The sequence below is a fragment of the Fringilla coelebs genome (assembly GCF_963513975.1).
Source record: "Fringilla coelebs genome assembly, chromosome: 14".
NCBI classification, from domain to species: domain Eukaryota; kingdom Metazoa; phylum Chordata; class Aves; order Passeriformes; family Fringillidae; genus Fringilla; species Fringilla coelebs.
In genome coordinates, this window is record NC_140040.1 from 18,900,896 (window position 1) to 18,922,510 (window position 21,615).

Sequence of the window (21,615 nt, forward strand, 5' to 3'; positions counted from 1 at the left end):
CAAAATTCATGTTTTGTTTTCATTACCAAAAAAATGCTTTACTACATTAAAGAGTGGCCCATTAAAATGTTGTACCCTGTCTTCTCTGCACCCTGTCGTTGTTGGCAAGCCTTCCCCTGTGCCCGTGCAGAGCAGCTTTGCTTCTGCAGCCTCCAGAGAAAGGGCAGCAAAGCAGAGGAGGCTTCAGCCACAGCTCAGCTTGTTCAGATGTAAGATCTCAAAACTTCCAACAGCCATGCAGATTTACTCAGTAAATGTATGTACTGAACCTTAAGCTATCAGTGCTTCCTCTGCTTTCAGTGTATCCCAGCACAGCACACTGCCAAAGGAAATAAATTAACTGTCTGGTTCCTGGAATAAAGTGTAATGCTGTACCAAACAGTATATTTAACTGTCTTGGGCAAATGGCCCTAAAATTACAACAAAAAAGAACAGAGGGAATGACAGGAGTCTTACTGAACCTTGTGATCATATAAATTAAATGTTGCCAGGTGAACTGGATGGTATTCTCTGATACTGTAGGCATGCTGGAGGTTGGAGAAAACAGTAAATGTTATAATTAGGGTTTAGGAGAGCACTTGGTTATTCTCACAAGTAACCCAGACTGGCTGTATGCTGGCATGGGCATGAGAGCAGGCAGTAAAAGAGAGCAGAAAGGTTTTTTAGCAAAATTCAGTGGAGACTTACCAAATCCAGTTTTATTTATTATCTCCACATTTTATTCAGATACAAATGGCAGGTTAAGAAATTTACAACCACATTAGCAAGTTAGAAGATCAGAGCAAGGTGCAGGCCCAGGGGGACAGGCAGGAGCAGCAGCAGGGCAGTGGGGCAGCAAACCTGCCCTTCCCAGCACCTGGGTGGGCACTGGGATCACTCCCCACGTGCTGGGCTGAGAGCTTGGGCTGGGTGCTGGTGCTGGGAGGGGGGAGGCAGCCAGGCTGGGCTGCAGCAGTGCTGGGCATGGCCTGCAGCAGGGTTTGATAGCTTGTTTTGCAGGGATGGGGAGAGCCCTGCCCTGGTCTGAGCCAGGCTCCCAGGGATTTCCTGGGCTGTTGGAAGGGCTGGCTCGATAGTGAAATGCAGCCAGCTGTGGGATGGTCTCTCTGGGAAATGGAGGAGTCCTCCTGGCAGGATTATTTAAGACTGGACTTTGAAAGACGAGACACTGTGCAGTTGGGAACAATGCTGCACTGTCAGAGAGATGGACTCAATTACTTAATAGGTCGTTGCTGTCTGTCTCCTGCCTTTTCCCTTTCAAGAACATATATTCAGCTGGGTTATTTCTCATGGGAACACAAAGCCTTGTGAGAGGAGGCAGGCATTTGGAGGGGAGAGGCTGGAGGAGCAGATCCCTGGTTTGCTTTTCGTGGAGCAAGCTCCTTGGGACTGGGAAAACCTGGAGTGGTGTAGCTGATGTGGCCCTGTGGTCCCATATCAGCTGATCCCCCAGTCTCACAGGTCTTGCTCCCGTTTTTCTCCCTCTCAAAAGATTTGCCAGGGTGCTCTCCCCCCGCCAGGCTCATCCCCAGGACTGGTGGTGGTGACACTGTGGGGCTGCATGGGCCATTGGTGTCTGGTTTTCTGCATTGGATGGACACTGACAGGTCCATAGAGCCCATCTCAGTGCCTGGGCAGCCTCTCCTTCAGCACAGAAGGCCTGGGATGGTGTTGGATCAAATGCCAGCCGAGCTGGGGGCGAGCTCGTGGCCAGGAACCCATCCTGGAGTAGCAGAACGTGGAGGGCAGGGATGTGTCACAGCCAGGGACTCATGTTCTGCCCAGGATCCCTCTGTCCCTGGGGTGAGCATTGCAGCTGTGGGGTGATTCTGCCCAGGATCCCTCTGTCCCTGGGGTGAGCATTGCAGCTGTGGGGTGATTCTGCCCAGGATCCCTCTGCCAGCCCTGGGGTGAGCATTGCAGCTATGGGGTGATTCTGCCCAGGATCCCTCTGCCAGCCCTGGGGTGAGCATTGCAGCTATGGGGTGATTCTGCCCAGGATCCCTCTGCCAGCCCTGGGGTGAGCATTGCAGCTGTGGGGTGATCCTCCCCAGGATCCCTCTGCCCCTGGGGTGAGCATTGCAGCTGTGGGGTGATTCTGCCCAGGATCCCTCTGCCCCTGGGGTGAGCAGGTGCTTTCCAGGTGTGGCCCTGGCCCTGCCTGGCTGGGGCAGCAGAGCCTGGTGCCAGGGCAGCCGTGGGGCTCTCAGTGCCCTCAGTGCCCACAGCCAGGCCTCCTGCCCTCCTGCACGTGTTTGTCACCAAATTAACACCCTGCATTACCTTATGCACCTTGAATTGATGCACCTAAATTGGTTGTTCTGAAGCCCTAAGGGTGTAATGAGATTTTGTCTCCTTTGCCCATTTCTTTTCCTCTTCTCTTTTTTCCAGAATAAGTCGTCTGTTTAATGGCACAGAGCCCATTGTCTTGGACAGTTTAAAGCAGCATTATTTCATTGATCGAGATGGGGAGATTTTCAGATATATATTAAGCTTCCTAAGGACATCTAAGCTACTGCTCCCAGATGACTTTAAGGTAAGGAAAGCTAGAGTCTGCAATCTGTTTTTTCCTCCCGTTGTGTCATTTGTTTTGGGGCAGGTTGGTTTGTATGCTTGACCTAAACACACTTAACTAAATGTTGCTGTTTATTTGTTAGGATTTTTAGTACTTGTGTATTACACCAGGGATGCTATTATTTAATAAATGGACCGGTGGTTGTCATGGATACCAAGAAAAGTTAAACGATGAAGCTTATAGCTAAATCAGTTTTTCTAAACTAATTGTATTTTCTCACATTTTTAGCTCATTTATCAGGGTATAACAACAATTAAGAAGCAACATCAGCAACTTGCACTTAGCAGGGTTTAATGCTCAGAATCTGAAAGAAATGTTTCAAATTTGATACGTAGAGAACTTGAACTGTGTAAATCTTTTCCTTGTTGGTATGAAAAAGAAACCCTTAAACAAGGCCATGAGGATTTGTGTTAGACATAACCAGTGCAGATGGTTTGATTTCAGGAAGTAATCTGCTCACAGTTAATGTCAAAATATTCTTGGGAGATGGAATTGACTGAGGGCTTTTTAAGGAGCAGGAGATGTTTTGTGTGAAGTCCTGGTGCTGGTTGTTTCTCTGCAGGCCCTGATTGTTTAAAGGCTCTCCTTTTGGCCTTGTTTGTTTGGCTTTGCACTTAGGAAACTTCCAACATTGCCACCCTGATGTATGAAAATTAGAAGACAAAAGTGTCCAAACTGTAGATGACAAGATCCAACAAAAGCACTTACTCCAGGATGAAATGATGAATAAATTGGGATGGCAATGGGGATCTGCTCAGTTAGAGGATGCAGAGCACTGCTAGGAAGGAGAACTCCTGCTTTCTCTGAAATGCCATTTCACTTTGTTGTACTGGCTGGGCACAGGAGCACTTGGTGAGTTGTGACTGAGTGACTCCAGAGTGGTGCTGGTGGCTCTTGCTTTGGAGTAGAGCTGCTCCTTGTGCTGCCAGCTCAGCCATTCTCACCTGAGTTAGGAGGACAGTCATGCCTGACCCACCGTGGGAGGGTCTGCAGCTCACATCTGCAGCACATCACAACCTGCAGGGGCAGGTTTGGGGACTCCTGGTTTGAGCTCCAGCCCAGAAGGGCTGCCCTGAGCACTGGTGTTCCTGGGGGGAAGAAAACTCTGCAGAGAAATGAGGGAAAACCTGTGTAGTGGGGGAGCTAAAGAGCAGAGCAGTCCTGGTGGATGCTGTGGTCCTGTAGGATGGATCAAGGGCAGGGGTGGCTGGAGAGGTGGGAGAGGCACAGGAGAGCAGCTGTGTTTTGGAACACAGTGGGACAGTGTGAGAAGAGGCCACACCTGGAGGGCTGTGTCCAGTCTGGCCCCTCAGGTTGGGAAGGATATTGAGATGTTTGAGGGCCTCCAGATGAGGCAGCGAGGCTGGAGAGGGCCTGGAGCACAGACCCTGAGAGGAACCCCTGAGGGAGCTGGGGGTGCTCAGCCTGGAGAAAAGGAGGCTCAGGGGAGACCTCATCACTCTCACAGCTCCTGAAAGGTGCCTGTGCTCAGCTGGGCTGGGCTCTTTCTCCAGGCAGCACTGACACAACCAGAGCACACAGTCTCCAGCTGCACCAAGGGAAATACAGGTTGGATAGCAGGAAAATGTTTTATCCAGAAAGGGTGATGAAGTTCTGGAATGTCCTGCCCGGGGAGGTGGTGGAGTCCCCATCCCTGGGTGTGTTTAACAAAGCCTGGATGTGGCACTGGGGGCCAGGGTTCAGCTGAGGGGTTTGAGCTGGGCTGGACTCGATGATCTTGAACATCTCTTCCAACCTGGTGATTCTGTGAATTCTGTGAATTGAGAGGGTAGGGGAGAAGAGAGAGATGGTTTGAGCTGATCATGACCTCAACCAGCATCCAGATTTCAGAGGTGCTCAGTCCCAGAAGCAGCAGGATTTGGCTGGAGCCTGGAGGGGAGAGGATGCCCAGGGTTTGTCTGTGCAGGGAGCCTGGCAGGACTGGGGGGGCTGTGCCTGCTCAGCCCCTGCTCCCCCCAGCCCTGGGCACAGGGGAGCTGCATCTCAGTCAGCTCCTCCCTGGGAGAGCTTTGGAGCAAACCCCAGGCTAATGAGGGCTCAAGAACAAAGCAAAGCATTGCTAGGTGGGGAGTAACTAAATCAAAATGCATAGAAGAATGCTCTGTAAAGCTGTATTAAAACTGCACTGTAAACGGATTTAACTTCACAGAAATTGTGTAATTTTGCCAGCATGATTAAAGTGACAGAAGACAATAATCAAAGGCAGCAAATGGAATCACTTGGTGTTTCTAAATGCAAAACTCTATTTAAGGTATAAAACCTGACAGCTTTTCCAGTGAGACTTGCATTAAATGTTCTTTATGTCAAACAAAGCACTATCAAGTGTTTTGAATATTTATTAGTTTTTACCCCTTAATTTAATCAAGCAGTTTATTAGCCTCAAGGTTTAGCCAAGTTGCTTTTCAACTTGAATTGCTGCTCAGATGGTTATTTTGGAAAGTTTGGAATGTTAGTACCACACCAGCATTATTGTGTTTGCTATTTCAGTGTTGTTTTCAGACAAAGTTAACACTGAAATGCAGAGAAAGTGGGGTGTGTGTTCTAAGGCTAGTGATTCTTTATTATCAAGTCTGATGGTGTGTTTACAGTGAATATTAATTACACTTGCAACTACTACTAAGACAGAACTTGAAAGTGTCTCCCAGGTCTTCCTGCTGAAGGTAGCACTGCTATGGTTGCTGTAATTTTCCTGGGTTTGGGGGATTTTAAGCCACATGAAGTGTTCTGAGGAGTGAGTGTGGCTGTTCTGCTCTGCAGCCAGCCCCTGCCAGGCTGCTGGTGGTGCCTGGCTGGAGCTGCTGCTGGCTCCTCTGCCTGCTCTGGTTCAGCGTGCTGTGCATGGGCACCGTGAGCACCCCTGAGCCTCCTGGGGCAGAGCCTGGGGTCTGCTGAGCCCTGCCACAGGAGCTGCTCCTCCCCTGCTGCCCAAAGTGCCCTCCCTGCTCCCCCCTGCCAGCTCAGGGGCTCCCCAGGACGCGTCCCCTTCGCTGTCCGTGCCTCAGTGCACGCAGAACCAGGAGCTGCTGTGAGTCTTGCTGGAGACACTCCCTGCTCAGAGAGCATCAGACAGACCCTGCAATGTGAAAATTGTAACTCCCTCAGAGAGGGAGGAGCACGAAGGCACAGGACATCTGAGTTTTACGTGGATTGCAGAGATCACCTGTAGCACCAGAATGACAGGGCCACCACTCCAATTTATTGATACAGTTACAAATTTGTGTGCTTGCATCTAAAGTCTCTCAGGCTGACCTCAGGAAGCAGTGCAGTTGTCATTGTAGAAGTGAGCAACTTTCTTTCATAGCCAGGAGTCAGACCTTCACAGCACTAAAAATACTAGAGAAACATTGAGTTAGGATGACAGTTTGTTGTTTCATGTAATAAAGAATAACAAGTAAAAAAGGGACAGAAAGAGCCATTTCAGCCTGTTCAGGAGTCAGCATTAGGTACAAAAATAAAGGGTGTCTTTGGTGCTGAGGGAGCAGCAGCAGGTCTGTGGGACACAAGGGCTCAGTCTGTGCTGGTGCCTGTGCCTGGGGGCACATCTGGACCCTTGGCCCTGGCATGGAGGTCACAGCTCCCACCTCCTCCCCAGGAAGATGCCACCCTTGTCACAGCTGCCTGCCAGCATCTAGCCCACTTGAAATCCACCACAAAAAAAGCTTTTCTGCTGAACAAAAAGCAGAAAATTGGTTTGTGAAAGGCAGAAGGCTGCGTCTCTGAAATGTCTGTTTCCATGAGATCTACATGTAGGCCAGAAGCTGTGGCTGGAGAAAGGCTGTGTGCATCCCTGCCTGTCTGCTCCCTTCTTCCAGTGACCTGGGAGAACTTCCCACTAGTTCCTGCAGCAGCCACAGGAGCTTCATGGTGGCTGTAAAGGCTTTTTGTGGCACTTTACAGAAAAATTAAAGGCTGTGCTATCTCCCCTTTCAGTCTATCAAAGAGCACCCTGCTTGTGACTGCACTGGTGGTGGGGAATCACCTCCAGAGGAAAATGTGTTCCTGGGCTAAACAGAAGCAGTTCCACTGCCTGTCATAGTGCTTGGCTCTGGTGCTGCTGTTAGGGAGCTGGGAATGCAGGGCAATAATGCTTGTAAGAAATGGGAGATGCTTTGGTCCTGCAGGACAAGGAACTCCTGACTACTCTACAAAATCTGCTGTGGAGTGCAGCCTGCAGCCCAGCAGCACTGCCCTGCCTGGCTGGAGCCTCTGTGGGAGGGGGGCTGAGGTGTCCCTGTGCAGGGACAGGGCTGCTGTGGCACAGAGCTGTGCCCTGGGGCTGGGTTTCAGTGTCCCTCTGTGCCCTTGGCTGCTCCCTGCCCGTGCCAGTGGGATGTGCCTCTCCTGGATGGGGCCATGTCAGCGTCTGCCTTTGGTGACTTACTGAAACCAGCAGCATGGAAATGTTCTCATGCAGTTCTGTGGCACCTCCCTGCTGAGGGCTCTTGTAGGTTTCATTCTTCTGCTTCACATTTCATATTAAGCTTAAGTAAATCTTCGGGGTAGGGTTTGATATCTGCAGTGCAAGGGTGGCAGTACCTGTGCCAGTATTACCTGGGCATCCCAAGCAGCCAGTGCAGACAGTCCAGAGCTGGGCTCTCCCAGGCTGGTCACAGACAGAATTCTCAATAACGTGTAAAACCTGAAGGAAAAGATTTTGGGCTTGGTGTGCAGAGCCCATGACCATGTCCAAGCACAGGATCTGGAGAACGTGACCCCCATGCTGTGAGCCACTCATTCCGTATTCCTGGCTCTGTGAAACCCTCCTCCCTCCCTAAACACACTGTCAGGTTCCCTCAGATTCCCTCCCTGCAGAAAGGCAAATGTCCCATCAGAGGAGCAGGGCAGTCTCTGCTGCTGGTGGCTGTGGGCAGCAGTGCAGAGGGGTCACACGAGGTGTCCCTGGTGTCCCTTCCCAGCACTGGCACTGGGGGACTGCAGTGAATTTCTCTTGCTACAGAAGACTCTCTTTAATCCCCTCCACAGCCAGTTCCCCTCACTGGCACTGCCTGGCAGTGGTGCCCTGATTCCCTGGCAGCAGCACACCTCAGTCCCCAGGGCTGTCACAGGGCCCTTCTTCAGGTGCACAGCCCTTCCCATATCTGTGCTGAACCCGGGTGTGGAGCAGGCACAGGCAGGAGAGCCTGACTGAGACTCTGACCCAACACCTTGGCTCAGCACGTGCTGCTCCAGCCCAGCCCTGATTTCCACACAGCCCCTGAAGTGTGGCTCTGTCGTTCTGGGAGCAGTAGTGGAAGAGCTGTTCCATTTGAAAGCAGGTTTTCTTCTCACAAAATGGTATCAGAATGTACAATTTATGCTGCTCATTTTAGGGCAAATGCCAGCTAGCAAGAGTCACTGCAAAGCTGCAGCTGATGGGGTGGGCTGAGCTGGCTGTGGGGGAAGCAGGGCTGCTGTGATTTGGGTTTTGCTTGGTTTATGGCATTGCTGTTCTGGCCCGAGGCTGCAGGACCATTGCAGTCCTTGATTCAGGACACTGCCAGGCCAGGGGAGGCAGTCAGAGCCTCTGAAATGTGATGGGCTTTGCATCCAGCCTCAGGAGCTCTGTGCCACCCTCTGCTCTCAGCAGTGAAGGGCTGTTCTTTCTATCACTGGACCATCTCTTCCAAGTTTTACTGCTGAGTTTTCTTAGCACATATCACTTGACGGATTTTACAAATAATACCTTATTTTATAGTGTCCATGAGCCCAGATTCTCTAAAACTGGTTTTTCAGGACCTACTGAAAACAGCAGATGATTTTCCTTTGCCTTCAGAAAGCACTGGATGCTCCTGTTCACTCTACACCATTACATTTTTCCTTAGCATTGCATGTTTCCTTGCTTGGAAGAGCAATCCATGGCAGCAGCCAAGTGAGCATTTGGCAGGCCACTGCACACACCTCTGTGCTGAGCACAGTCAGGTGGGTAAGACTCTGCTGGTTCAGGGTCCTGCACAGAGATTTCAGATTTTTTTTTTAATTTAGGCCACTGATCCCTGTAGGTTTAAACCCATCCCCTGCTCAGTACTGAGGGAGCATCACTGGTGGACAGAGAAAAGCAGGAATGGTTCAGCACAGAGTTTTGGGGAGGGTGAGAATCCCTCCCAGCAGAGGACAGGGCTTTGGGGCTGCTGCTGTCTTACCTGAGCCCAGGTAGTGCAGGCAGCCTCCAGAGCTCTTTGGCTGGCCTGTTCCCAGCACTGGCTGTAGGTTGTTTGCAGCATGCTCTCTGCATGATTTCTTCTTTAATCTTCTGTGTTTTCCATCTTCAAGCTGTCCCGTGAGAGTGTTTGTTGCCCTCGTTTCTTCCCACTCGCTCTTATCCCTCTTCCTCTCTGCTCCTCTTATCCTCCAGTCCTTTTTTCTGCCTTAGCTGTGCTCACATTGTCCCCACCTCAGCAGACATCAAAGAGATGTAAAGGATTGGTGTCCCTTTTGTAAGTCGATCACCTTGCCCTGTCACTGTGAATATTCATGTGTCTCCAGGCTGCAGGCAGCCCTGGGGTGAAGGAGCACCTCCACTACCAGTGGGTCTGTGGTGCCAAATTTGAGCAGAGATAACTGCTTTGGTTCAGTAATACCCTGCAGCAGGAGATTTTCCAGGTTAATTCCAAACCAGAATGTAGAGTTGCACCTTTTTGTGCCGCATCTTCATTGGCCTTTGATTCCCCCCTCCCCGAGTCCTGGGGCAGCAGCACACCCGTTATTTCTCATGTGCTTTTGGTGCCCATTTCTTGGCTGCTCCTTGTCATATCATTCTTTCCAGTCCGAATGATTTCAGCGTTGATTTTTCTTTTAATTTCATTTTATTTTTCATTTCACTGGTGTAGGACTGGCCTTTGTCCCAGGTGCTGACCTCCAGCACACCCCACAGGAGCACCTGTGGGGCAGCATTTCAGAGTGTAAAGATGTGCAGGAGCAGGGAAAGCAAAGCCAGGTCTCTGCAGGGAGGAGCTGAGCTCTTGCTGCTCCTCTTCCCCTGGGAGGCTGGGGGAGCAAAGTGCCCCCAGGGCCTCATCCCTCTCCTGCTGGTCTGGCTGGGTCTGGGTGCTCACACCCTTTGCCTCCCTGTGCTCTCACACATTTCAGCTGAGGTGCGGAAAATCTGCCAGGATCTGATGAAACAATCACTGAACTGGGAATTGGATCAGACTGGGAATTGGAATTGCCCAGAGCCCAAGTGAAGTGATGGACAAATGGCAGGGAAGAACTGCTTCTGTCCAGCCCTTGGAGCACAGAGCTGACTCCCAGCCAGCAGGATGGTCACCAGCTCCCTGTCACTTACCAGGCTCCAAAGTACACTGGAAATACAGCAATAGTCATCCACGGCAGGCAGCAGCTCAGCTGCTGGAGCTGAGTTTCAGCCTCAGCAGAGGCAGGTGAGAAGTGAAGCTGAACTGACATCTCCATCTCCCAGCAAAGCCTGAGCTCTGCTGTGAGATCAGAAGTGTCCGAGCCGCCAGTGAAGAGCAGGGCTTGGAACATCTTCTCTTACATCGGGGAGCTTTGTTTATTGCAAGCAGCTGTTTTGATTTCTTAACCCAAGAGTGAAGCCTTCTGGCATTGAGCTTGTGGGTAATAAATGAAAGGATAATTCAGTGCCATGGGAATTTCTCAGTCAGCCCAAACTCTGGAACACCAGCACGGTGTGGTTTTCTGTGGAGGTGTGAGTGCGTGGGTACCTGTTGCCTTTGCTCTCTTGCTGACAACACATAAGCCTAAGTAGGTCAAACAGGAACAATACTCATTTTTAAAAGAGAACTATAAGCATTTCTAGTTTCTCTCTCTCCCTCTCCTTTTTTTTTTTTTTCCCAGGACTTTAATCTTTTATATGAAGAAGCAAAGTATTACCAGCTGCAGCCAATGATTAAGGAACTCGAGCGATGGAAACAAGAGAAAGAACAAAGGAAACATTTCCAGCCTTGTGACTGCTTGGTTGTAAGAGTGACTCCAGATCTGGGGGAGAGGATTGCATTGAGTGGGGAGAAGGCTTTGATAGAAGAGATCTTCCCGGAGACGGGGGATGTCATGTGCAACTCTGTGAACGCGGGCTGGAACCAGGACCCCACCCACGTTATCAGGTTTCCCTTGAATGGATACTGCCGCCTGAACTCCGTGCAGGTAACCAGAACGGCCCTTCCTGCTGCCTCCTCGGCTCTGGGCTGCTTTTCCACTGTTTCTTCTTCAATTATATGCAAATTATTTGCTTCTGCCCAATTACTTTCAGTGCTTATACTGCAAGGAAACATTTTTCTGCCTGGTGAGATCACAGTCTTTCAGGTTTTCCTAAGTCTAAGCAGAAAAATACATTTAGATTTTGTGTATGTTAGTGCCATGCTGGCCTCATAATGGTGTTATACTGATAAATGCTAATTTTTTTCATCAATGTATAGCCTTTGGCAGTTTTTTTTTTCCTCCAAAGTGCCTCTAGGAAGAAAGAGAGAGTTCCAAAAACTACAAAAAAAATCTCCACACCATTTTATAGAAAATGCAACAATGTGTAAATGCATAATTTATGTCTCACTCATAATTAAATGATGGTGCCTGCGGGATGGACTTAAAAAAATTGATCTCTGCACTTTTTTTTTTTTCAAAAGGATGTTCTATAAAAATTGCCCAGAGTATTTTAAACAAAAATGTATTTCATTTTATACCCAGAGTTTTGACATTAGGTTTAAAATTAAACATATGAAACAAAAGACGATAACTGGACAGATAGGTGGATGGCAGCAGGAATAAATTCGTGGTCTGTGTTGAGGCAGCAGCCTGTGGGCAGGCAGTGCCATTTCTCAGGGATCACCAGTGCTGAGGCAGAGCTCTGCTGCTGGGGCTCTGGGCAGGAACCAGCTGCCCTTCACTTGGGCAAGGCAGAGCTCCTGGTTTCCCTGTGTGTTCCTTTAGAATACCCTGCAAATGCTCCTGATATGGGCAGGGAAATCAGCCCCGAGGGGAGCATTTCCCAAATCCCCATCCTGTGCATCCTGTGCAGCTGGGCTGTGCCTGTGGCTGTGAGCTGGGCTGTGGGAAATGCTGTGGCTGCCTTGAGAAACTCCCCCGTGGGCAAAAACCCAGGGAGGAGCTGGTCTGGGGGCCAGGCTGGCTGGGCAGGGGGGCAGCAAGGGAGGACACGAGCCTGGAGCTCCTGGGGCCGTGTGGGTGCTGCACATCAGGCTCTGTGTCTGCCAGGCTGCCAGGGGACATCTTCAGCAGAGTCCCCTGAACGTGTGAGGGTGCCTGGAGGTAGCAGTGACCCCTGCACGGGCAGCATCCCTGTGCCCCCCTGGCTGGAACCAGCCCAGACCCCCGGGCTCAGGGGGCTTTGTGTGCAGGTTCTCCAGTGGTGGGTTTGGGTGACCTTCACCAGGCTGGGGTTCATTCTGCACAGCCCTGAGCAGTTTCACACTTTGGTGGGGTTTGGGGTGGGTTTGGCAAGGTTTGGGATGGGGGTGCTCCGTTTCTGGCGGTGGCACAGGGAGGTGTCTCCACTGCTGTGCTGGGAGGAGAGGGAGCTGCTCAGTCCCATGGCTGGGCATTTGTGTCCCTGCCATGGCACTCAGAGGCTGGGGAAGGGCATTTGTGTCCCTGCCATGGCACACAGAGACTGGGGAAGGGCATTTGTGTCCCTGCCATGGGGCACAGAGGCTGGGGAAGGGCATTTGTGTCCCTGCCATGGGGCACAGAGCATTTGTGTCCCTGCCATGGCACCCAGAGGCTGGGGAAGGGCGTTTGTGTCCCTGCCATAGGGCACAGAGGCTGGGGAAGGGCGTTTGTGTCCCTGCCATGCTGTCCCTTAGATCCCACCAGCAATGAGAGGAGCAGAAACCATAAAGGGTCACAGTGAGCAGCTCAGCCCTGCCTGGCAGAGCTCTGGGTGCCCCCATGGTTGAGCACTCAGCTCTTTTATCCAGTGCTGTGACTCCTGGGATACATGTGCTACACGTGTAGTAAAAGCTGAACACTAATTACTGTTATTATTTGAATGTGTTTTGAATTCAGTCAAAATTCAGACAGAATCAAAGGGTCTCTTTGCAAGTTCATGTTGTGGAAAAAATTTCTGTCAAAGAGTCTACAGTATAAGTAATCCTGTTAAATTACATCATTTTACTAAATTACATCATTTTACTATGTAATTAATAGAAAGTGTTTTCAAACACTTTCTGGAAAGTGATGCATTTCTGAGACCAAAGGCTGATGAAATCAGCAGCTAATTAGCATTGGCTCTGATGAACTCTGGTCAGCACACAGGCACTGCTCTTCCCCCTCCAAGGATTTTTTTGGCAAAACAATATTAAGTCAAAAGCTGGAAGTACAGTGAGGCAAATGCACAGACTTAAGGGAGATGGGGACTGGTTGGAAGAGCAGAATTGCTTGCAGAGTCCCACAGAGCAACACAGGAAGCCTGTCTGCTCTTTGCTCAGGTGATGCATTACTTCTGCCTCCCTGTGCTCTGCTCAATGTATTTGGTAGCACAGTTGCAATATTTATATATTTTTCTATATTTGAAAAAATATTTGAAAAATATTTTCATTACATGCTTTACATCAAGAACTGTGCATACAAAACAAAGAACATCAACACCTAATGGGCAAAAAAAAAAAAAATACAGTAACTCTTAACTTTACACCCATTTGTAATTATATATAGGAACAGGTTTTTCCAGCTCCTTGCAATAGGTTCTGGTGGGAGTCACAAATTTACCTTAGAGAAAATTCTGTGATGCTTGTGAATGTTGAACATTAAGTCTTCATAATTAAGAATGTATTTGTTAATATTCTGCACAATTTAAATGAAAGGATCAGGTTTCCATTTGGAAAACCTCCCAACAAAATCAGATGTGCTTGGAATATTGGAAGGCAGCATATATTAAATCTGAGCACAAATCCCCTGTTTAATAATGTGCATGTGTCCCTGTACATGGGAGAGGCACAGCTGACACTCAGGTTTTGGCATATTCTCTTTGGGGGTTTTCAGCAGAGTAGCAGAGATGGTCACTGCTTTCCCCCTGTCCATATCTTGCCTTCAGAAGAAACAAAATGTATAGAATCAAAATCTCTAAGTGGGATTTTAACACGTTCAAATGCTGTTCAGTCTCCTGGAAGCACTGAAAGGAGCCTCTTCCCTAGACCTGAGCTCATCCTCATCCCAGTGACACTCAAAACTGCAGTATTTAAACATGCTCAGCATTGTTTACAGCATTTGGCCTGAGAAAATTGATGATCCCAGGGTTTTAATTCCAGATTATAGCCTGCACTCTGGTCCTTCCAGCACGTTCTGGGCAAAGAGGAATTGCTTTGTTGGCTCGTGCTGCTCTGAGGTGCCGTGTCTGTCTGGACTGGGTCTTTGCACAGAGAGGCTCCATGAAAAGGAATCCTGTGTTAACATCCAGCTTTCCATAGCTTTGGTCAGAGGCAAGCCAAGGGCACCCCCCTGCTTGTTTTGTCTTACAAGCAAATTGATTTTAAAAACTTTTCAGCAAGGATTTGAAGTCCCATCTCTCTCAGAAATCTCACCTGTCAGTCCTCAGTTCCACTAGCCAGTTCAGTGGGAGAAGCCTCCTTTCCCATGGCTGGATTGTCTCTCCTCTTCATCCTGCCAGGGCTGGGAGCAGTGATCACAACACAGGCAGAATATATCCCAGCCTGTGAAACAGCAGCCTGCTGGTGTCCTATTCCTCCTTCCATCTCAGACTCCTCCTGCCTTCCCCTCTGAGCAGGAACAGTGCTGGTGTCTGCACCCCATTCCTTCCTCCAGGCCCCATAGAGCCTGGCTGAATAAGAGGGATGAAAGCTTTCTTTCTCTGTCTTAAATGTATTTTATTAACCCACCCTCCTGCCTCTTCTTCTCTCCCACTTCATTTTCCTTCCATACTCTGGTGTGCTTTTTTGATCTTTCAGTTCTACTGCTTTCTTGCAGTGTAGAGTATGTAAAAATCAGGGCAGAAGTCAGGGAGATTTGGCAGATGTGACTTTCTGAGAATGTTAAGTCCCTGTGTCCCAGGGCCAGGCAGAACTCCTCAGGCAAGCTGATTTTCAGCAGACTGGGCAGGACTTAGGCAAAGCTCTGCTGGATTCCTTTGCCCATCCTTGGAGCCAGGGTAGCAAGAGTGAAAGGTTTTAGTCAGCCCTGAAAGCCAAAGCCTGGATTAAATGCAGATGGATAACACAGGCAGCCCCCAAGGAGGGATGGAAGGGATTAAAGGCAGCAAATGCTGCTGCCATGGTTTGCATTGCACCAGGACACCACCTTGGACACAGCTGTCCCTCCAAAATCACCTTCCTGGAAAAGGCAAAGCCAACACTCAGGCAGAGGAAATGGTGCACTGAGCAATGCAGGTGGGTCTGTGGGAGGGCTCACTCTGAACTGCACACAGACCAAACTCCAAACTCCTCCTGGAACCTCGGCCCAGGGAGGGACGAGCTGCCTCTGCCTGCAGGTGGATGTGTTGCTTAGACACTCCTCTAGGATGAAGAAGAAGTTTGTAAAGGGCTTGGTGCAGGTTGCTGTGGGTGCAGAGAGGTGGCACACGGGGCTGGTGCTGCTGTGAGGAGGATCCTGGTTTAATACACCATGGGGTCACTTCCCTGTTCCTCGTGCTGCCACAGTGGGAGCCACACTTGGGGTGAGGCTCTTGGAGAACAGCACAGGCTGCTCCTGATGGCATTTATCAGCAGAGAAAAACACAGCAACCATTTTTCCAGGCTGCTGCCCAAGACCCAGGGGAGCCCGAGTGGGTCCTGCATTGTGATCTGCCCAAGGTGGATCTGGCATCTGCCCTCACCTGGCTCTGGGAGAGGCCTGGTGTGTCCTGCTCTGCTGGGAAGCTGAATATCAACACCACACGCCTGTGAAAAAGGGCCCTGTTCCCAGAGCCAGGATCAGCATATCCTGGGGAAATGTGCTGTGTGACAGTCACAGAAATTAAAGTTGCCTCTGGGTTCCTTAAATTCGTGCATCTAAATTGCACCAACTTTTCTTCAGGAGGAAAAGGAGAAAATACATATTTGGGCAGTACAGATTAACCTCTTTCTTAGAGCAGAACATTTCCCTGCTGTCCATGTCCTGGCTCTGCATCCTGTCCCTGCCATGTTTTGCTCCCTTCCAGCGAGGGCAAACAGCTGAGATTGCCACAAAGAGCTGGTGGATGTGTCATTTGAACTCCTAACACATTTTCATCTGCCAAGGAAGAGCCTCTCAGCTGCCCTCTCTCTCACACTGTTCATATTACTAATGATTAATTGGCACTTTTTATTAGAACTTAAACCTGATGTTGCTTTCTATAAGGAGTGAGAGCATCAATATCACCACAGTCCAGTATTTTACTATAAAATGTACTAAGCTGCTCTGCAGAGTGCTTATTTCTTTGATTAATTTTTGTTTTCTACAGAGGTTTGCTGAGAGCGAGACTTTAATCACAGTGTAGTCATTTAACAATAAGTTATAGAATTATAGCTGAATAATATTCATTCGAGGAGGACTCAAAAGACTAAATCCATCATTTAGATCTGGTGCTTCCAGATGCTTTTCTCACTAAAATTTACTAAATATTAATCTGATTGTTTTCCCTCTACATTGCAGGTGCTCGAAAGGTTATTTCAGAAGGGATTTAACGTGGCAGCCTCCTGTGGTGGCGGGGTGGATTCCTCCCAGTTCAGCGAGTACGTGCTGTGTCGGGAAGACAGACGACCACAACCCACCCCAACAATCAGAATAAAACAGGAGCCCCTGGACTAGACCCTCCCCGTGCCCCCTTTGTAACCGTAGAAGTGTTTAATAGTCCCTTATGTGAAACACTAAGGATTTGCAAAACAGTATTAGCAAACAGATTTGGACTTTGTGTCGCCCGTTAGCGGTACTCTGAAACTACCTGTCACACGGCCAGCCATGGAATGCATTTGGAAAACCAGCTGTCTGTCCTTCAGGGTGGAGTTCCTGAGCACACCCAGCGTGGCAGGGCTGGGATGGACTTGGGGCTGACCAGCAGTGGTGTGGAACAGGCAAAGCTTTGGAAACCCCGGCCCTGGACTGGACTTCTGCAGCAAGAGCCATGGAAGCAGTGGAACGGACCAGCAGGAGCCCGGGGACAGCCGGAGCTGCGGGGATGGGGGCGTCTGCGGGAGGAAGAACCCCAAAAACTGCACTGAGAACCTTCCCTGACTGCTGCCCCTCCTCCATATCAGACGTGCTTCACACCCCAGCATCACAGTCACCTGGTGATTGTACTCACCCACATGAGCAAATGGCTTATTTTTATACTACATTTCCAGCTGAGGTCTCTCTCTGTGAACAGGATCCAGAACCAGAACAGGACTGATTCGTAGTCACTGGTGCTCAGTACTTAAACCCCTTCCCCCCACAAACCAAACAAAACAAGTGACAAGAAATTAGACAGGCCCACTTATGGCAATATTTGCAACAGTAGGGATCTGGAAGCACTAAATAAAAATGCCATCCACCATCACACGAGGGTCACATACCCCACGAGGAGCTGTAGCTCTTTCAAAGCCAATCTTGTTTTGACACAGCAGCTGTTAAGTTTTGCATCATCAAAGAAGTGTGGTTCTACCAAACAAGCCACCCCTTGTTAATCATTTACTAACCATGTTAGAAGCCCACATTTAGCAGAAAGGTTTAAGAATTTTGGACAAGCCCACTCTTTGTGGGTCTGGAATTCTTGCAAAGAGTTGTTAAAACCCTGTATTGCCATTGCCAGATGAAAGCAGGACGCCGTCGGTTTAAATTGTTTTATTATTTTAAATTATTATTAAAATTTGAATTCTGTAGCTGCCCTCTACCTGTGTAGCTTTCTCTGTAACAAAGTCAGGGGTCTGTCTGCAGGAGGGTCCTGCTTCTGCCAGGACTTGGCACTGACTCACAGGGCTTTCTAACTCAGGAGACAGCACCGTGTTTGCAGGTGCAAGGCTATAAATAGCATTCTGCTAAATCCTGTTTATTGCTCTTTAGCATGATTGGGTCCTCAATCACTAATTCATGTGTTAATCACAATTTAGTTTCTCCCACATTAATTTATAGAATACTGTTGTAGATGATGAATTTTAATTAAAGTCTTTTTAGAAGCATAAATATGGCCATATGGAACAAGGGACAGAGTATTAAGTGGTCAACAGTTCTTAATGCAAATTGATTGCAATCAGACAAAATTTAAAAGTCATGTTTAAGATTAGTATTTTCAAAAGCAATGAACTGTACTGACTATCCAAGGTAAAATCTAGGCAGGGGTCTAATTTTTGGAAAAGGGCTGGATACCTGTCCATGGAAAATTCAGACCTCTGCAGGTTTTCTCACCTTGGTCACCCAACCCAGAAATCTCTAATGGCAATCCTGGCCGGTTGGCCTGCTACCTTAGCAGAACAGTTGAGCAAATCTGTCTACTTTAAGAGTTGTAAAGTTATTTTATTTTGTGGTTTTATACTTGTACGACATTCTAAAGTTGCTAGGCATTGCCATATTTGAATATATGGCACAACATTCACCTTTGTATGTAAGATATCTGTAGAATTGTATATTATACATTTAATATTGTAAAGAACTTAACGTATAATTGTCATGTATTTGTGTATGCACATTTCTTATACAGTACTTCATGCCATAAACATTTCTGTAAAGTAAATGAACAAAAACAAGCACGTAGGGTGGAACACTCACTGTATCTCCCATGTTGTTTGAAAGAGGTGAGAATTTTTGATTGCGTCTTCTCCAGCCCTTTGCTCCATTCAGCTTGATGTAGCCATGTCTTACAAAAAGATAGAAGTGTTTTATTTATTACTTTCATACCTTTAAGTCCAAAGTATCCCTCAATAGTCCCTTCAGGTTCTTCTTTTTATCCTGTATCCACTCCTGCCCTGCCCCCTGGCACGGGGTGAGCTGAGCACTCCTGGCAGCACACCCTGTCCAGTTCTTACCTCTCAGCCAGGGAATAAAGGTGATATTCCATCCCAGGGGCTGCTCCTGCCCCTGGTGCTCTCCCCAGGCAGCTCTGGGGAGGGCAGACTGGGATGGTGCTTTTACACATCTGTGGAACGTTGGAAGTATTTGTGGTTGGCTGGTTGGTTGGTTGGTTGGTTGGTTGGTTGGTTGGTTGGTTGGTTTCTCCTCAGTTTGGTGTTTACTGTATTTTTTTGTGGCTCAATAAAGCAGCTCCTGTAGTTGGGGCAGCTTTGCTGAGGTGGCATTGGAAAGGGTTCCAGGCTGCGCCAGCCGAGTTAAATGTGAACTTGAGATGGAAAGTTTGAACCATGACATCACAGCATTGACTGCAAAACAGCACAAAGGCTAGGAAGACATGTGGAAACAATCACTTTCTTAGAAGAAATATGCCTTTAAAAAAAAAAAAGTTAAGCTAGGACATGTTCTTTTAGTTAGTAACTTCAGGTCACTTATTTAAAGATTATTACAGTTTCATTTATATATTTTTTACTTATTTCCCTATATTTTTAGGCATCAATATCAGCAAAAAAAACCCTGATTTGAATATCTACTTCTGGCCTTAAACCACAGCAACATAACTTGATGAAGAACATTGCTCAGCATCACTAGGATGTTTTAAAGCACCACAGAACCCTGGTGAAGCTGTGGTGCGCAGCCAGCACACGTTTGCGTGCCGAAGGCCAAGGAGCAAAGCACAGCCTGGTTTTTCACAGCCTGGTTTTTCACAGCCTGGTGTTTCACCTGTTCTCATTCTCTGTTGCTGAGCACTGGCCCCGTGCCCGACAGCACGAGGCTCCACGAGCACTTTGTGTCCAGGCTGTCCCAGCCCCAGTGGCAGGCAGAAAGGGAGAGAGAATGTTCTGTTGTGCTTGTTGGGCTCCTCGCTCGAGACGGCCACTGCTGAGCGCATCCATTCTCTGTACTGATGGCACCGAGGTTTGTTGACAATTTTATTAGATGTTTCACAAAGGATAAGAATCAGCACAACAAAACATTGAAGTATTTGGTTTTAATATTTGTTTGTGGGTATTCTGTTAATATTTTAATGCAAAATGTTTCTGACCAGTGCTTAAGAACTACAAGACAATGTGAAATTCATGTTTGATAAATTAATACTGTATGTCACTCGATGTGTTACTTTAGTAAATTGTTTTATTTCTTTACAAAATAAGTACAAATAAGGGAGTATGTTTTCACACAAATTGGGGGTATTTACCAGTATGTACAGAAATCATCAAAATAACGTAACTCTAATAAACACAAGGCCTTTATAAACAATATGTACAAATTATCAATACATTTAAAACATAACTTTACACTTCCTGGCCTTAAATACCTTATGAATAATCTTTTGGCTAAATAGCAGCAGTATAAATTCTCTTCTGCTTTTCATAAACCTTAAAAAATAATTAAAACCTTTGTTTTTAAAACTATTGGACAAATAGTTCTATTTGTGCTTTCGCTATGGTTTCCCATCAAAAAAAATATTGCCTCAAAAAAGTGGCAAGCATAACATAGTAAAAACGGAGAAGATAAATAAGCAAATGTCTCCCTTCTGTGGTACTGTAACACTGTTAACTCTGCAGCACAGCCTGAGCCCCTGCTCTTCCCGTCCCACTCGATCCCCATTGCTCAGACCCACACCGGCCTTGCTCGGCTCCCCCGTGGGCCCAAATTCTGCTTCAGCAAAGCATCTCCAAGGCATTCAGCCCACCTTCAGGTACTTACAGCTGCTCCTCATGCCACAGCCACGTGCCTGCTCAGGAGCCTGTGTGGCTGGAGCCGTGGGCCACTGTCCAGGGCAGAGGTGTCCTCAGTCCGGGTGCCACCGGGCTCACCGCGCCAGGAGCGGCCGCGGCCCCAAAAACCTTCACAGCGACTTTAAAAATCCATATAGAATACTCTAAAATCTTTACCCAACAATATTCTCTTTTAAAACCACCATTAAACCATACTATTTGCAATAAATAAATTAACATTTTTTAGAAAATAAAACCCAACTTTGAATCTTGTTACTAACCAGCTGCTACAAATGCGCAAAAGGTCGATGAGATTGAGAAAACAACTGGAAGCAAGTCAAGGTAACTCAGCTGAGAGCCTGCACACAGATTTCATACACTTAAGATTTGGTTCAGCAAATGGCTCAGGAAATGAGCTGTGCAGTAAAAGCAAAAATCCTAAATATATAAAATTCGTGGGAGTGTGCAGTGGCTAGTCTCTTGGCTGTGCAAAAAATTGCCATTACAACAAAGTTAAATAGCAACAGGTATCACCGTGGTTGGTGAGACAGTGCTAGTAAACTGAAAACAAAACAAGCCCAGCACCAGGAGTGAACACTCAGGTGAACACGAGGCTGGGACCCACTCCTGTGAACCTGTCCCAGGCCTGGCCAGGAGATGGTTTAGGTGAGCCATTGCATTTGTGTAACTCCAACACCAGCTACTTCAGCCTTACCTACAACGGCCAGATGGAGCAAGACTTTGATGTTGATTTTATTTGTGGAGTTAACATTTTAAAACCTTTTGCACATTTTTTGTGGTTTATATATATATATATATATATATATATTTTTACATAAAGGGAATTTATTGCATGTGTCTGACAATTTTACAAAACAAAATTACTGGAACATTGACTTCTGAAAAAAATAGAAGGCACATTAAAATGACAGCTTTGAAAGCAAGTTGAGCTTCTGTGGAGCACTCAGTAGGACTGTTGGCTTTATTTAAGCAGAGCTCGGTAGAGCAGGAGCGAATGGCTCATTTCCCGCTCCTGTTCCATGAAGAAGATGAAGTCCCTGAGGTTGACTCGAGTGATTTTCTGCCGGGGGTACTGCCGGGGGGAGCCCGTGCCCAGCCCCGCCTGGCTGCCCCCGCACAGCCCCACGCCCTGCAAGAGAACACAGCACGGCTGAGTCCTGCAGCAGCCAGCCTGCTCCTCCCAGGGCTGCAGGACTCTGCTGAACAGCTTCGATGGATCATTACCAGCCTCCTTCCTACATTACAGCAGGGCTTTTTTACTGGTTTTGTTTCTTCTGTTCTTCTGAGTCTCAGCGAGTTAACCAGGTGGGGCTAAAC

At 48.0% G+C, this 21,615-nt stretch overlaps 2 protein-coding genes across 2 annotated transcripts in view; one reads left to right on the plus strand and one right to left on the minus strand.

Moving 5' to 3' along the window:
* KCTD15 (potassium channel tetramerization domain containing 15) overlaps positions 1 to 18,620 on the plus strand; it is a 45,371-nt gene extending 26,751 nt beyond the window's left edge. Inside the window, exons 3-5 of the mRNA XM_084215185.1 lie at positions 2,392 to 2,536; positions 10,409 to 10,714; positions 16,169 to 18,620. Coding sequence (XP_084071311.1) covers positions 2,392 to 2,536; positions 10,409 to 10,714; positions 16,169 to 16,324 — 607 coding nt within the window. The 3' untranslated portion in view covers positions 16,325 to 18,620. The remainder of the gene's footprint in view (positions 1 to 2,391; positions 2,537 to 10,408; positions 10,715 to 16,168) is intronic.
* A 980-nt stretch (positions 18,621 to 19,600) lies between these two features.
* Positions 19,601 to 21,615, minus strand: part of LOC311159270 (transcription initiation factor TFIID subunit 4-like) — a gene marked incomplete at its 5' end in the record, with an annotated part of 149,496 nt that continues 147,481 nt past the window's right edge. Inside the window, one exon of the mRNA XM_084215253.1 lies at positions 19,601 to 21,427. Coding sequence (XP_084071379.1) covers positions 21,260 to 21,427 — 168 coding nt within the window. The 3' untranslated portion in view covers positions 19,601 to 21,259. The remainder of the gene's footprint in view (positions 21,428 to 21,615) is intronic.